The following is a 16,102-nucleotide window of genomic DNA, read 5'->3' on the forward strand; positions in this document are numbered from 1 at the left end:
TATGATTTCCTACTACACAAGTATACCAGAAGCACATTAAAGATGGGTTAGTTATACAAAATGAGTTGTTCCCCTTTTCCACTACACGGTACCGGCTCAACCCGAGTCGACTCGCAGTGTTGTTTTCCATCAGAGTAACAGCGCCCCCTGGTCTGCATTAGTTTTGGTAGCCGCTCCAGCTTTTTTTTTTTTTTGGAACCTCGACAAAGGTGGTACCAGAAAAGTGGTGACAGTTACCAAGCTGCCGGTACTTCCCAGTAATGGAAAAGGAAAAAAGCCAAGTCGAGTTGAGCCGGTACCATGTCATGGAAAAGGGGCATTAGTCACTCGTTAGAAGGTACCGTTGCATGTTTCATTTGGATCAACAAGACTCCTCAAAACAAACTTGTGAGCAGGGAGGACAAATTCATCTCCGTGACTGGATATTTATTAGTTGAGGGCTGGGGGGTACAAAAAGTCAAAGTAAAAAAAGCAACCTGTTCTGGTCACACTTTCCAAACTCTTTCAAGGCAACGGTTACAGTATTGAACTAAATCTAGGCTTCAGAACTGTACAAAATGAACGAACAAACACAAATGCTGTCACACAAACCACGTGCTTGATGAGAGCATTTTTTTTAAAAACAAAACATGAGGCAGTCGACACACCAGACGCAAGATTCAAAATGAATCAACAGTATCAGATCATCCTCTTCATCATCACCGAGTAAGAACCTGCCTGGCAATCAAGCGTATTTTCAGCTAACATAACAGAACACATTAGACACAAAAGGCATATGGAGGTTTTACGTCAGATCTTTTTCTTACCAATTGTCATGTGTACAGGTTGAGTCTCTTGGGTAGATGCCCCTTAAGCCACTGTCTGGGGCATTTTTTCATGTAGATACACGCCAACCCAGTCTTTTCTGTATACATACTGTTATGTGTATATATTCAAACACTCTAGGATGGTTTTCTAGTTTATGTGTCTAAAAGCTCTCGGACGAGAGCTCTCGGGTTTCCGGTCAACGACGTGGTGAAGGGACAGTTAAGAGGTCGCGCCGGGGGTGGGGTTGACGTTCTGGGTGGCGGCTTGAGGCGTCACTTCTATGATCCGTGGTTTGTCGATGATGCGAGCGGAGCGGTTTCCTTTCTCCACGATGCCAATGATCCACGCCTGGTGGCCCTCGCCGTACTTGGGGGACTTGATCTCAGCACAGAAGCGGGCAGCCTGCTCCCGGGGAAGACAAATAAGCAGGCCACCTAAGCGTGTCATGGAAAGAGAGAGAGAGAGAGAGAGTGTTATTTTGGTGAAGGGAGCCAAATGGGTTGTGGAAGGAGGTTACACCAAAATGGTGCGCTGTGAAAGTGACACTGTCATACACACACACCTGATGTTTCAGGGCAGGTGCCATGCATGAGTCCAAACATGTTCCCACAGGCCTTCGAGACGGCAGCCATCTTGGCTAGCACAGGGAGGTTGTGGATAACGAATGACACCTCACTTCGCTGCTGTCGTGCCAGCGTCTGAGCATGGCCAAGGATTCCAAATCCTGTGATATCGGTGGCCGCATGGGCGTTGAAGGTGTGCATGAGACCGGCCGCTACAAGAGAAGACAGAATGACTTTAACACCGTCTGTTTAGAAAAACATACTGGTGCTTGAGCGTGTGTGGCCGCGGGTCTTCGCATATATACCTGTCCTGTTGAGCCGAGCCATGTTCATCATGGCCTCGTGGTAGGCCAGCTCTACGTCCTCCTGGGTGACCACCAGCTTGATCTTATTCCACTTCTCCGGCTAAATGATAAAACGTTCTCTCAGCAAGTGAAACACGGGGGGGGGGGGTCTCCTTATAAACAAAAAAACGTCTTCAGAAGTAGTGTACATGCACATTGTTATGGAGTGAGCAGGCACACTTACGATATCTAGCCACTGATGCACTGCAACGGCCACCTGAGTACCCAGGGGCTTGGTCAGCACCAACACGTCCCCCGGCACTGCGTTTTCTGGCCTGCAACACATGAAACCACACACCGCCATCATCAGAAATGAGGATAGGAAGCCGATGAAGAAATTACAGCGATCCGACCATGACAGCAACATCACAGATAGGTGCAAGATGCTTTTGGAATCGACTCCTACATGATGAACTCGTTGGGTTGGCAGACTGTGGTAGCCACTCCCCCCATTACGACCCAGGGGTTAAGTACCGTCTGTCCTCCTGTTACAGATGTCCCTGCTTCCTCTGAAGCATCTTTGAAGCCCTGGATGATCAGCGGCATCACTTTGTCCCTCTCCTACATTGGAGGCATGGGAAGGAAGAAACAAGTAGACATGAGACAAAACTCAACACCATTATACTGCACTCTTATTAATCTACATTAAAATGCTACACAACTAGTCCCACCGACACGCAAAAAACCCAGATTCAGATCAACTTTATTACCCCACACTGGGAAAACCGTTTGGTCCAGTGCTCCATACATAAAGATACCCATGAAGGTAGATTATTAGGCGACTTCCAGTTTTTCCCCTATCATAGCCGTTGGTGGGTGAGCCTTAAATCGTGAATACACACCCACCAACTGTCCCTTCAAGTGTTAGTATTTTATTTTATTTTCAGTGAAAATAAAAACATGAACAACAACAGTTCCTGTCACTACACCACATAATTACAGGTTTCAAGAGAATAATCAGCCGCTCTCTGACCGTTTTATTATTTGTCCACACAACGTGAGTTTGCATGGTTATAAACAGCGCATGACATTGCAGATGTCACACTGTCTGATATTGTGGCGTTCACTGGATCACGGTGGATAGCTTACAGCACAGTGACCACGACATTTTATGTTTCAAGTTCAATATTCCAAAGAAGGTTGAACTAGTTCATCTGGACACAACATGTATCAGGATCATGTTTACTGGCCATGTAGGTTTGCACACACATGGAATTTGACTGCAGTTTCGTGGCTCTTTTGGTGTACTTAACACAGAATAACAACACCACAACACAACAATCTTCAGATATACACACAAGGATTGACTTAAACAGGTGAAATAAGAGGTGAAAAAGTGCAATGGTGCAGAGAGAATTATTATTATCGACAGAAACGTTTCATCACCATCTAAGTGACCTCTTCAATCTCAACTGACTGCAGGTGTCCCCACCCTTATAAACAATACAGTGACTGCAGGTATCCCCACCCTTATAAACAATACAGCGACATAACGACCGAAAACAACGATCGGATTCATATGCAAATATGGGCGTGACCATTAACTAGAGTTACAATGGCCATGTGTACTATTCACAGAGGGTTGGGGACGGTGACAGAAGTATTTTTAGCCCCCCATCACCAATTGCAATGTCACATTGTAAGAAGGCTAACCTGTCTTGTTCCACATCCTCCCTAGTGAACATGATGTGGTGTCCACAGAGTCAATGTGGTTGGTGAAATGTGCTACATCCTGAGATTTAATTTTAACCCAGGTGTTGTCCACAAATCTGAACCAATGGCTAGGTGGTGTCCCTGGATAGGACATCAGAGCCTCTTTTCCACTTCCTCCATATACAAGTTGGCCACTACAGGTGAGACTGGGGAACCCATAGCACACCCATGCCTCTGCCTGTAGTACTGCACCCTGTATGTGAAGTACGTGGACTGAAGACACAGCTTCAGGAGCAGACACACTTGGTCAGTGTTAAGGGGGGTCCTATTGCTAAGGGTGGGGTCGTTTTGTTATTTCATATGGACTACCTCAATTGCTTCATCAACAGGAACGCACATGAAGAGAGACGTAACATCATAAGAGGCCATTGTTTCATCCTCCACCATATTGATGTACCTCACCTTATCCACAACATCCACAGATTTCTGAATGTGATGTTCATTACTGCCTACCAGCAGGTTAAGAACATATAAAAGAAACTTAGAGATGTTATAGCTCACTGAGTTAATCATACACACAATAGGCCGTAACGGCACATCCTGTTTATGTATCTTAGGTAACCATACAGACTTTTTTTTAATTTACTACTTTATTGATCCCCGTGGGGGGGAATTCTTCCTTTGCATTTATCCCATCCTAGCAGTGTGTCACTAGGAGCACTGGGCAGCTGCCGTGCAGCGCCCAGGGATCGACTCCAGTTGGTCTTGCCATGCCTTGCTCAGAGGCACAGACAGCATTATTAACCATAACATGCATGTCTTTTTGATGGTGAGGAAACCGGAGCACCCGGAGGAAACCCACCACAGACACAGAGAGAACATGCAAACTCCACACAGAGGACGACCTGGGATGACCCCCAAGGTTGGGCAACCCCGGGGTTTGACCTTTGCCAAATCATGGATCCAAAATGGTTCTGAACCCATTTAGCGGTTCTTACCTTCTCTGACATTTTATTGCTGACTCCCAGAAGCATTAGCATGTTGTCACATTCTGTCACTCCCATGGCATATAGGTCACTTAGAACATTGGCACAAGCAATTCGACCCTAAAAAATAAAACATATATATATATATGTTAAAAACAAACAGGACACAAAGGATTGCCATCCAGAGTATGCCAGATGTAATAAAGCAAACTGACAACGGAAAACTGTAACCTTAATATGTTTTTGTCTGTATTTAACATGGCCATAAAGGACCCATACCATCATGTAGGGGTCATCCACTATGGGGTAAATGTAGTCTGTTGTCTGGACTAGTGAAAGGCCTCCATGTCTGAGTGGGATGACACAAGTGTCCATACCAATGCCTGTAAAAGACGAGAGCATTTCACTTGATATTTCATGGCTAAAAGCATTTGTGCAATTGTATGATTATGTGTTTTGTCTGGCTTCAGATATACCCAGTCGAGGCATAACTGCTCCGAGGAACTGGTCATCTTCCTGATAGTGGTTCTCCTGTAAGGTTTCTAGCAGCTTCTGCAACACTTCTTGTGGCACCTATTAGTGAGAACACAACCTTCATTTTCCACTAACCAGGATCAGAATCATATTTACTGGCCATGTAGGTTTGCACATACAGGGAATTCGACTCCGGTTTCATATCTCTCTGTGTACTTAATGTAGAATAACAACACTACAACACAACAACCTTCAGATATATGGTTGCTAACCAGGTTCTTGACATTACAATTAGCTCAGAAGTGCGGATGCATAGGGGGAAAAGGCCTACCTTGCAGCCTGTGCCCTTGAGCTCAGCAAAGCGTGTGAGCCTGAAATTCTTGTCCAGCTCATAGCTCTCTGGGTTAAAGGATTCCCTCACAGACATGACTGGAAAAACACTGGATCCACCACTACAACGACCAAGAAAAGCATGAAAGGGACACACTGAAAAATAACTACAACTAATGAGTACTGTAGACGTTTTGCTATTAAACTGTTTTACACTTATTGCACTTTGACATGTTCTATGAAAAGCGGGTAGTAAATAAAATGCCTTTTTAAGTTATTCAAACTCAGAAATTGCACTTCACTTTAATATGAAGTAAAACAAAGTATATTTCTACAGCTCCTTACGCCAAACTGCTGCATTAGTGGGGAAAATAACCGAGTGATTTCCTAATTTTGTCTCCATTTGGCAGCTAACATGGAGCTGTTTGCTATACCGTATAAATCAAGCCCATTCATTTTTCTTCCTAGTTCCAAAATTGGGCAAATTATGGGGCCCCCCCATTCCCTATTTGTACGCCATTCACCCAGATGACACCACCTGAACTGCCCCCCCCACACACACACACGCGCACACAGCTCCTTACATACATCACACACTATTTATCATTATTATTACTGCTTTTTGGCTGTTTTGTTGTGATTTTATTGCCATTGTTGCTGCAGTGTTGAGGAGCCGAAACTCAAGACGTGTACTCTCTTTGTAATGAGACGTAACAAACAAAGAATCTTGAACTATTTCCAACCTTATTTCGATCTTATCTCCGTTTTTAGTCCCAACCATCACCCCGACCCCTGACCCTTATATGGAGCAGAACGCCCCCCCCCAACCCCCTCAGCGCAGCAGGGTGGGCAGAGCGACGGCCATTTTTCCCGAGTCGCTGCCGGCGTAAAGCCCCGTGACCGTCGCAGCGGTCTGATCGACTTACGGAAGGTCCCGGACTCCGCGAGGCGGGCGGCGGCGGAGTAACGCGAGACTGTCACCATAACAACAACAACAACAACAACTGCCATTTTCTTTTGAACTAATCAAATGACCGCGGCGACCGAGTCAATAATATCCGTCCTGCTCCCGATTCCATTTCTACGCCCTAACCGTCACCCTCACGCTAAAGTTGATGCCCCCTCTGGGGTGAAACGGCGTGAGGAGACCAGCCCGGTCCAGCCTCGCTCTCCCTCCCGCTCTCCCGCCCGCTCTCTCCCGCCCGCTCTCTCCCGCCCGCTCTACCGCCCGCTCTACCGCCCGCTCTCTCCCGCTCTACCGCCCGCTCTCTCCCTCCAGGCAGCTGCTGGCTTGGCTGCTTGATATTAAGCCCTGTGCGGAACGTCGCGGCGGAGCGGAAAGCGCCGCTTGGCCGAACGGACCAAATGAAAACACGGCTCCTCGGTTCCGGCCCAAGCAGCGCATTTCCGGTTTGCGACGACCCGGTAACGTAGAAGCAGCCGAACGGCGCTGCGCCCGTTGCTTCAGCCGGCAGACGCGCGGCTCTCGGAGGCGCCGCGGCGCAGAAGTGACGCTGACGCGCGGCCCGCCGGGGGGACGTTCGGATAGATGTGCCGAAGCAGGCGCAGGTAAGCGAGGGGGGCGGGGCGGGGCGGCGCTTAGGGGCGTTCAAGACACCGAGAGCCGTACGATCGGGTCGGAGGGTCGCAGTAACGTCAGCCCCGACATAATCACTCAAAATCCGATGAGGAAACTAAAATGTGAATGGAAAACCACCCCGGTTTCCGCGGCAAGTTTGGTGGCGTTGGTGCTGCGGCTAACGCGGGTTTCGTACTCGCGGGCGCTATAACGGGCGCTGATCGAAGCAGGAGTCGACGAGCATAAGCTGCCGGGCGGCCGATGAGCAGCGGGACCCGGGGCCACTTCTTCCCCGGGTCCCGCTGCTCGGCGCTCCGCCGCCCTCAAACGCCACATGTGCGCCGGGTGGCAGCGCGCCTGTGAGCCAACTTGAAAAGTCGCCGAGGAGCGACGAACAAAAATGTCGGCGGCGGAAAAAATTAACCCTTCGCTCTCCCGTGCCATGCGATGTGTGCAACATCAGAGTTAGTGCCCATGAGAACGACGCCCGCCCGCCGACCCGCCGCCCGCCGCCGCCCCTGCGGACTCCGGCGGGACGCGCGGCCCGCGCAGCGCCGAGCAGCCGGCCTACGGAGCGTTTCAGCAGCAAACGCAGTTAGATTCCAGCAACATTTCCCCTTTAACTGCCTCCGCCAGTTTATCCTTACCAGCTTCACGTTAGCGCCGGAGCCCCGTAGAGAAGAGCGGGGAGGGGACCACAATGCATTGCGGTGGAATTGGGAGCCCCTTTAGAAGCCTGACGGAAAGTGGAAAGGTTTTTGCGCTTGAAATTCGCCGGCCGACCGGTTTTATCCTCTGTACCTGCAGGTCTCGGCACGTCCCGCCGAACAGGAAATACAGTCGCCCGGCAACGGCGACAAAAACACGTTACGATTCACCACACGAAGAGGGGACCGCGCAAGCCCTCCAAGGGTCCTTGGCGAGCGCAGTGGCGGCGTTCACATCCCCTTTAACGAGTAGTGCGGTCCGGCAATAAAAGCGCACACTGGCGTGTCCCTTTAACTGGCCACTTTCCCTCCAATTAGGGCCGCGCCGCGCCGCGGGGGGGCGGTGCGTGAACGTCTGATCCGTGCCACATTTTAAATCATTTGAATCGCACTCTTAACAGTTTGGTCCATGGGGAAATCGCTACAAAACTAGCCTTATTTGAAATATGCCTGTTCCAAACGTTACCCGAACACAGGTTCCTCTCATAATAAAGTTCTGCAAAAAAATGAAATGTAAGCCCACCTCTGGTGTGCCCATTCTTCCTTTCAGTTTCCAGCTGAACACGAGAAAGAATTCAGGGACGAACAGGCGTCATAAAATTCATATTTAATTACCAAAACAAACTGTTTGGATACAGAGATGAACCTGCAATAACAGCCACACTATAGAACATTGAGATATGTAGATATTGTAACATGGATGGACATAGACCCGTGGAGAATACATTGTTCTTGAGGAATACATTGAGATATACTTTTAGCCGAAATTTGCATACCTTAGATTGACAAATCTGGAGAAAACTAGACGCAATATATTTCCCTTTGTATGACATTTCTGTAAGCAAGACAAATGTCGCACTGTACACTAAACTACTAAGAATTAATTACTCAAAGGCACAATTCACTTTGGATATTTCCCCCACACAATTTAATCTGTGAAAAACATGGATGCTAAACCCTTATTGCCACTAACTCATCGGCTCTGTCTTTGTTTTGTGTCAGATTTATAGTGCCATGAGCCGAGGCATAAGAAACCCAGTGGGTAATACCGTCAATGTTCTAATGTAAGGATTCTGTCCATTCTGAACATGGAAATTACAATTTCTCCCCTGGGTTAAATTTAACTTTCATACTCATGATCTGTACCTCATGGTGCTTGTATAGCGAAATGTATTTGTGTGTGTGTGTGTGTGTGTGTGTGTGTGTGTGTGTGTGTGGATGTGGATGTGGATGTGAGAGAGCGAGAGAAACCCACTTCACCATTTGATCCATTTCAGTTTTCTGTCTTTACAACCACAATACAAAGCAGTCACAGCTGTAAAGGAAAATACAATATTTAAAGTGGCACAATGCATCAAGGTAGATGAGTAACAATGCTATGGTGGCAGCGCTGGAATCAACCGGTCGCATTCCCCACTGCCTCCACCGTATTTGCAGGGTTGTTAAAATCACGGCCTAGAAAGGAGGAGGAAATATAACAAAACTTGAGGTATCATTAACGTAATCACAAAGAGAGTGTGGTTGTATGTGTGCTTGTGTACGTCTACAGTACGTGCATTAGTCCATGCATGAGGGGTGTCGTGAGAGATGCAAACATTTAGACGCAAGAAAGATCACCGCTGGTGATGTAGTGACGGTAAAACAGACAGGTGACCGAGGGGAGATGATGCATGGTGTGAAAATAAGAAGTACACATTTTGGGAAGTGGCACGAGAGTGTCAAATGTCAAAGTGACAGGATGACTAAGATTGTGTGTGTGTGTGTGTGTGTGTGTGTGTGTGTGTGTGTGTGTGTGTGTGTGTGTGTGTGGCAAAAGGATTCTAAGGACAGAATGTGCTGAAAAGGGAGGTATAAGATGAAGAAGGGCCCTGGTGATGGGGAAAGAGTTGTAATGTTATAAAGGAGCAGCTAATGGACTAACAGAGTGGATAAGGCAAAATTAATTCTATTTTGATACAAAACATCATCATGTATTTCATTATATAATGTTATATAATAAATAAGCAGTAGAGAGTCAGAAAGTCAGTAGGAGCAAGATGGAATACCTATGCGTGAATGAGAGGGAGGACAGTGGAATGGTGAGGATGCAAGGAGTAGAGGTGACGAAGGCATATGAGTTTAAATACTTGGGGTCAACTGTCCAAAGTAACGGGGAGTGCAGTAGAGAGGTGAAGAAGAGAGTGCAGGCAGGGTGGAGTGGGTGGAGAAGAGTGTCAGGAGTGATGTGTGACAGAAGGGTACCAGCAAGAGTTAAAGGGAAGGTTTACAAGATGGTAGTGAGACCAGCTATGTTGTATGGTTTGGAGACAGTGGCACTGATGAAAAGACAGGAGGTGGAGGTGGAGGTGGCAGAGATGAAGATGATAAGATTTTCACTGGGAGTGATGAAGAAGGACAGGATTAGGAACGAGTATATTAGAGGGACAGCTCAGGTTGGATGGTTTGGAGACAAAGCAAGAGAGACAAGATTGAGATGGTTTGGACATGTGTGGAGGAGAGATGCTGGGTATACTGGGAGAAGGATGCTGAATATGGAGCTGCCAGGGAAGAGGAGAAGAGGAAGGCCAAAGAGGAGGTTTATGGATGTGGTGAGGGAGGACATGCAGGTGGCTGGTGTGACAGAGGAAGATGCAGAGGACAGGAAGAGATGGAAACAGACGATCCCCTGTGGCGACTCCTAACGGGAGCAGCCGAAAGTAGTAGTAATAGTAGTAGTAGTAGTACTAGTAGTAGTAGTAGATAGAATAAATAAGCAGAATTGTTTATGATTGTAGATTGTTGATTTGAGTCCATGTACAGCTCATGCCTGTATACATAGGAGGAGGCATTTAAGTTCAAAGTGGCAAAATACACATTTGGCAAGGCGGTGAAGGAGGCCAAACGGAAGAATTCAAAGAAGATGGAACAGCACTTCTCAGCCAATGACTGCCTCAGTCTGGAAGGACTGACAAAGTTCTGTATCTACAAACCCAAAAGTTCCCCCAAACTGAATGACTCCAGACTTGCTAAAAGCTGAATGAGTTCTACTGTTGATTCAAAAGACAAAGGTTGAGCTTAGATGAGGCACATTTGTAATTTGTGATACTGGGCAATACAAATAAAATTGACTTGACTTGACTTAAGATAGTATCTCCCAACCACCCAGCCATCAACCCCTGTAATCAGCAACTCCAGCAACTCGATCCACCCCCCCCCCTCCAAGGGTCCCATTTCCATCTCTATTACCAACATCTCCCCCCAACTCCCAACCTGAGCACTCCCCTCCCCCACCACACATCCTCCCTTGTTTCAGGACAGGGATGTTAATAGGCTGTTCAAAAGACAGAAACCCCCCAAGGCAGCTGGACCTGATGCTGTCTCCCCCTCAGCCCTTAAACATTGTGGAGACCAGCTGTCTCCAGACATTTTAAACACCTCTCTGGAGGACTGCAGGGTGCCAGGCTGCCTCAAAGCCTCCACCATTACCCCTGTCCCCAAAAAGCCAAGGATCACAGGCCTAAATGACTACAGACCTGTCACTGAACTCTGTAGTAATGAAGACTTTTGAACACCTCGTGCTGTCCCACTTCAAGTCCATCGCCACTCCCGTCCTGGTTCCACTACAGTTTGCATACAGAGCCAACAGGTCGACAGACGACACAGTCAACATGGCTCTACACTCCATCTTCCTTCACCTGGACTCTCCTGGTACCTACGCCAGCATCCTGTTTGTGGACTTCAGCTCCGCATTCATACAGTCAGCCCTGCTCTTCTCCAGGACACACTCTCCCAGCCCCATGTGCCCCGCTCCACCTTCAGGTGGATCACTGACTTCCTGACCAAAAGGAGTCAGCACATGAAGATGGGGAAGCATATCTTGGACCTTTGGATCGTCAGTAATGGTGTCCCCCAAGGTTGCGTCCTGTTCCCACTGCTCTTCTCACTTTACACAAATGGCTGATCCTCCAGGCATGAATGTGTCAGGCTCCTGAAGTTTGAGGACAACACCACTGCCATCGGACTCATATCTGAGGGTGACAAGTCTGCTTACAGATGGGAGGTTGACCAGCTGGTTTTCTGGTGCAGCCAGAACAACCTGGATCTAAACCCCCTGAAGACAGTGGAGATGGTGGTGGACTTCAGAAGACACCCACCCCCACCCCACACCGCAGCTCCCCAGCTACCAACGTGGAGTCATTCTGTTTCCTGGGCACCGTCATCGCTCAGGACCTCAAGTGGGATGTAAACATCAGTAAACGTCAATAAAGCACAGTGGAGGATGTGCTTCCTGTGGCAGCTGAAGAAATTCAACCTGCCGAAGACAATGACAGTGAAGTTCTACACTTCCATCACTGAGTCCATGCTAACCTCCTCCATCACCCTTTGGTATGCTACTGGTATGTCAGGGACCAGGGCAGGCTGCAGCGCATCATTCGCTCAGCGGAGAAGGGGATCAGCTGCCGCCTCCCATCTCTCCAGGACCTGCACGCCTCCAGGACCTTCAGGCAGGCAGAGAAGAGGTTTGCTGACCCTGCCCATCCTGGACCCCACCTTTGTGAGACTCTGCCCTTTGGCAGGAGTCTGAGCTCCATCAGGACCAAAACCTCACGCCACAAGAACAGTTTCTTCCCTGTTGCAGTCGGACCTATCAACAGCCCCCCCCCTCCCCGACAGACTTACTTTTTGCCATTTTTACTTGTGTGTGTGTGTGTGTGTGTGTGTGTGTGTGTGTATATATATATATATATATATATATATATATATATATATATATATAGAGAGAGAGAGAGAGAGAGAGAGAGAGAGAGAGAGAGAGAGAGAGCAATACAAAACGTCTGATTCTGATTCACATGTGCACACGCAGTTCATACTTGTACATGGTCCATTGAAGGCATCTTCTGCATCTGCAGCATCTGATAGGCCAAAAGAAAGAAGCTTTATCAAGTAAAAGTGCACACAGTCTGTTCTTTGCCCTGTGATTTTGGACATAGATCTATCTGTACTAAAGTACAGTATCATCACGTACCTCTTTTCAGTCTCCTCCTGGCAAGTTTGATCTGATCTTGAAGTATCTGAACCCAGTCTCGAGGACCAGGGAGCTTCTCTATTCTGTGTGCTGTGCAGTATTTCTCTGTAAATACTTGAAACAGCACACAACACAAAATCATCTTTTTATCAAGAATGCAACAACAAAAAAGTCCCTCTCTGGGAAAAAAAGACTGTCATGTATCTTGACATTCTGGATGAAGTAAAGAAAACTGTTGCCTCCCTTCCCTACCTTTAATTGCACCCACAATGTTCTGGTCCAGGCCTTTACGGTTGTCATTTAGCCCTCTCTTCCTCTTGCCATTGGGCAATGAGTTAGCCAGAGTAGCATCATCAAAGAAGGCACATACCTAAGCACAAAGTTTTCATGCGTCTTATTAGTCTGTCCAATAACACAGAAACACCTGTCCCACTTTTCAAACAATCCAATTAAGGTTTTACCGAAAGATAAAATGTATAAATGTATAATATCTTTTTAGAATCACTGATATTACTACTCCTACTAATACTGCTACTACTACTCCTACTACTACTAATACTACTACTACTCCTACTACTACTAATACTCCTACTCCTACTACTACTTTTGGCTGCTCCCATTAGGGGGCGCCACAGCGGATCATCCGTTTCCGTGTCTTCCTGTCCTCTGCATCTTCCTCTGTCACACCAGCCACCTGCATGTCCTCCCTCACCACATCCATAAACCTCCTCTTTGGCCTTCCTCTTCTCCTCTTCCCTGGCAGCTCCATATTCAGCATCCTTCTCCCAGTATACCCAGCATCTCTCCTCCACACATGTCCACACCATCTCAATCTTGCCTCTCTTGCTTTGTCTCCAAACCGTCCAACCTGAGCTGTCCCTCTAATATACTCCTTCCTAATCCTGTCCTTCTTCATCACTCCCAATGAAAATCTTATCATCTTCATCTCTGCCACCTCCAGCTCCACCTCCTGTCTCTTCATCAGTGCCACTGTCTCCAAACCATACAACATAGCTGGTCTCACCACCATCTTGTAAACCTTCCCTTTAACTCTTGCTGGTACCCTTCTGTCACACATCACTCCTGACACTCTTCTCCACCCACTCCACCCTGCCTGCACCCTCTTCTTCACCCCTCTTCTGCACTCCCCGTTACTTTGGACAGTTGACTCCAAGTATTTAAACTCATATTACATACATTATATATATATCATATATGTCATAGTACTGACATGACACATGTTCAATGTAACCTAGGTCAGGAAAATGAGTGTGCTATACAGGAATGGTAGAAACAAACCTACCAGTTTCCGGAACAGCAGGCTGCCGGAGCGTGTGTAGTTCACGAGGATGGAGTCCAGCTGGGCTTTGGATATGAACACATCATAGTCCTCTGCCAGACGCACCTCAGACTGGGAGGGGAGCACATTCAGCAGAAAGTGGAAATGAGACGTTTCTTTGTGCAAGAGACGAGTTCAACACTACCACCTGGAAGACGTCTGGCGGATCCAGGATCTCCCAGAAGACAGGCTGGGGGCGCGTGTCGACCAGATTATTACGCCTGCGTCTGCGTTCGAATCTCGGTGTTGCCTCCAGTTTTGCCAGGCCTCGCACCTCGCAGGGAGGGCAACTGGCAGCACTCCTGAGCAGTGAGCCAGAAGGGGCATTCTGTCTTGCGCTTGCAGCTAGCGACCCCTGCAGGCGGCGGGGTGTGCGTACAGCTGCGACTGGCTCTAGCAGGACTAGCATGGGCCTACTACGCACGCCTTACGTTCACCAGAGAAGCAGCCAGCTGGCTCCAAGCATACGGGCAAAGGCTTCGACCCACTTGGAAGTCTTTCCACACGCGCGGGATTTGTTTTTGTCCTCACCAGCTACCCAAAGGGTTGTGACTTGGACGTTGTAGGTCGGGGAGGAAAGCGCTGGATGTGCCAGATTGGGGAGGAAATAAAGGGAGAAAAGAAAAACAGAATAGGAATGTCCATCTATCCATCCATTATCCAAACCGCTCTCAGGGTCGCGGGGATGCCGGAGCCTATCCCAGCAGTCATTGGGCGGCAGGCGAGGGGACACCCTGGACAGGGGCCGCCAGGCCATCACAGGGCCCGCACACACACACACATTCATACCTAGGGACAGTTTAGTATGGCCGAGTCACCTGACCTACATGTCTTTGGACTGAAACCGGAGCCCCCGGAGGAAACCCACGCAGACACGGGGAGAACATGCAAACTCCACACAGAGGACGACCTAGGATGACCCCCCAAGGTTGGACTACCCCGGGGCTCGAACCCAGGACCTTCTTGCTGTGAGGTGACCGTGCTACTCACCGTGCCACATGCCACCGGATAGGAATATCACAGTCTAAAAATATAGTGACGGCTATGAAACAAAATGGCCTATGACCCTGGCCCTGACCAGAGTGGCCCTCAGAAGAGGGCACCGTTTAGGGGTGAAAGGGAAGAGTACCTTTTATGGGGCCCAAGCAGCAAGGGGAACCTGTACACAGGCATCCTGATAGTGAACTAAAGCCAGGAACACACTCTATGATTTAAAGGCTGATTACAAACCCAGTTTGGCCGTTGTCAAGGTCGTGGAGAGTCTGCACCAGTCTGCACAGAACAGGGCAGGTCACCGAGGAGAGTGGACATGTGGTCTTGTACTGGGTCGAACCTTGAACTAGTCTGAGCCGTCACGGCAATGTCAAACATGTTTGATTTTTACGACTGGAATCTGGACAGGTCTGAGTTCACTGACTAGTGTGTGGACCCGTGACTACAGTCGGGACTGGTGTGCTTGTCTACAACCGTCTTCTGTCAGTTAGTCATGCATCATGGCTGAGGGCCCTGCGCCACATCTTGTCAGGGGGTCTTGAATTCCAAGCCCCCCCCCCACCACCACCACCCTTACTCATTTAACCATTAAACGACGTCATCAAGTCGCTGCAAATTCAAGGATCGGGACAATCGTTCAAAACTCGACTCATCTGGTTAATGAAACATCTTAATATGCTAATTTAAGCAGCAGCGTCATATGCGGGGGGGGCCTACCAGAGCCCAGACTGGAAAGGGGGGTGGGGGCTCGGGAAGCCTGGAATTGAAAGTTTGTTTTGGTTTGCAAATTTTTCTTTCTAACTAATTAGTGTCATAACTTCAGTTAAAACTGGCTCAATACATGGGTTGAGGGACTTAAAGAAAAGAGTGGAGGCTCTCTGAGGCCCCTCTCACCCCTCTCTGAGGCCCCTCTCACCCCTCTCTGAGGCCCCTCTCACCCCCCTCTGAGGCCCCTCTTACCCCTTACAAAAGGTGCAAAATGGTTTAGTCTGCCCCTCACGAGCATCTCTCAATGCAGTTCATCTAGTCCCCTAGTAAACTAGTACCCTAAGATGCATACTGTACATTTTATCAATCACTGCAAGATAGTAAAGTTAGATTAAGTTAGGTTAAAATAGCTAGGTTAGGTTAAGTCAGGTTAAAATAGGTTAGGTTAAGGTAGGTTAAGTCAGGTTAAAATAGTTAGGTTAGGTTAAGGTAGGTTAAGGTAGGTTAAGTCAGGTTAAAGTAGTTAAGTTAGGTTAAATTAGGTTAAGTCAGGTTAAAATAGTTAAGTTAGGTTAAATTAGGTTAAAATATTTAAGTTAGGTTAAGTCAGGTTA

General features: G+C 48.0%; 2 protein-coding genes across 4 annotated transcripts in view; both read right to left on the reverse strand.

The window, feature by feature from the left end:
- Positions 1-417: 417 nt before the first annotated feature.
- On the reverse strand, positions 418-7,410 carry sephs1 (selenophosphate synthetase 1). Of its 3 annotated transcripts, none has more exons than XM_056281370.1 (10): positions 7,384-7,410; positions 5,159-5,279; positions 4,830-4,926; positions 4,633-4,736; positions 4,366-4,473; positions 2,121-2,275; positions 1,899-1,989; positions 1,676-1,775; positions 1,370-1,582; positions 418-1,241 (listed from the first exon to the last, which is right to left on the reverse strand). In XM_056281370.1, the coding sequence occupies exons 2-10, from the start codon at positions 5,252-5,254 to the stop codon at positions 1,027-1,029; spliced, it is 1,179 nt and encodes a 392-aa protein (XP_056137345.1). In that variant the 5' UTR covers positions 5,255-5,279; positions 7,384-7,410; the 3' UTR covers positions 418-1,026. The 3 variants fall into 3 exon arrangements, with proteins under 3 accessions (XP_056137345.1, XP_056137344.1, XP_056137346.1); XM_056281369.1 differs by lacking the exon at positions 7,384-7,410 and adding an exon at positions 5,901-5,950; XM_056281371.1 differs by lacking the exon at positions 7,384-7,410 and adding an exon at positions 5,503-5,869.
- Positions 7,411-11,362: 3,952 nt separating this feature from the next.
- bend7 (BEN domain containing 7) overlaps positions 11,363-16,102 on the reverse strand; it is a 13,166-nt gene continuing 8,426 nt past the window's right edge. Inside the window, exons 6-10 of the mRNA XM_056282509.1 lie at positions 13,752-13,859; positions 12,701-12,818; positions 12,449-12,562; positions 12,294-12,335; positions 11,363-11,499 (exon numbers count right to left, since the gene is read on the reverse strand). Coding sequence (XP_056138484.1) covers positions 11,363-11,499; positions 12,294-12,335; positions 12,449-12,562; positions 12,701-12,818; positions 13,752-13,859 — 519 coding nt within the window. The remainder of the gene's footprint in view (positions 11,500-12,293; positions 12,336-12,448; positions 12,563-12,700; positions 12,819-13,751; positions 13,860-16,102) is intronic.

The sequence above is a fragment of the Lampris incognitus genome, chromosome 6 (genome assembly GCF_029633865.1).
Source record: "Lampris incognitus isolate fLamInc1 chromosome 6, fLamInc1.hap2, whole genome shotgun sequence".
NCBI lineage: Eukaryota > Metazoa > Chordata > Actinopteri > Lampriformes > Lampridae > Lampris > Lampris incognitus.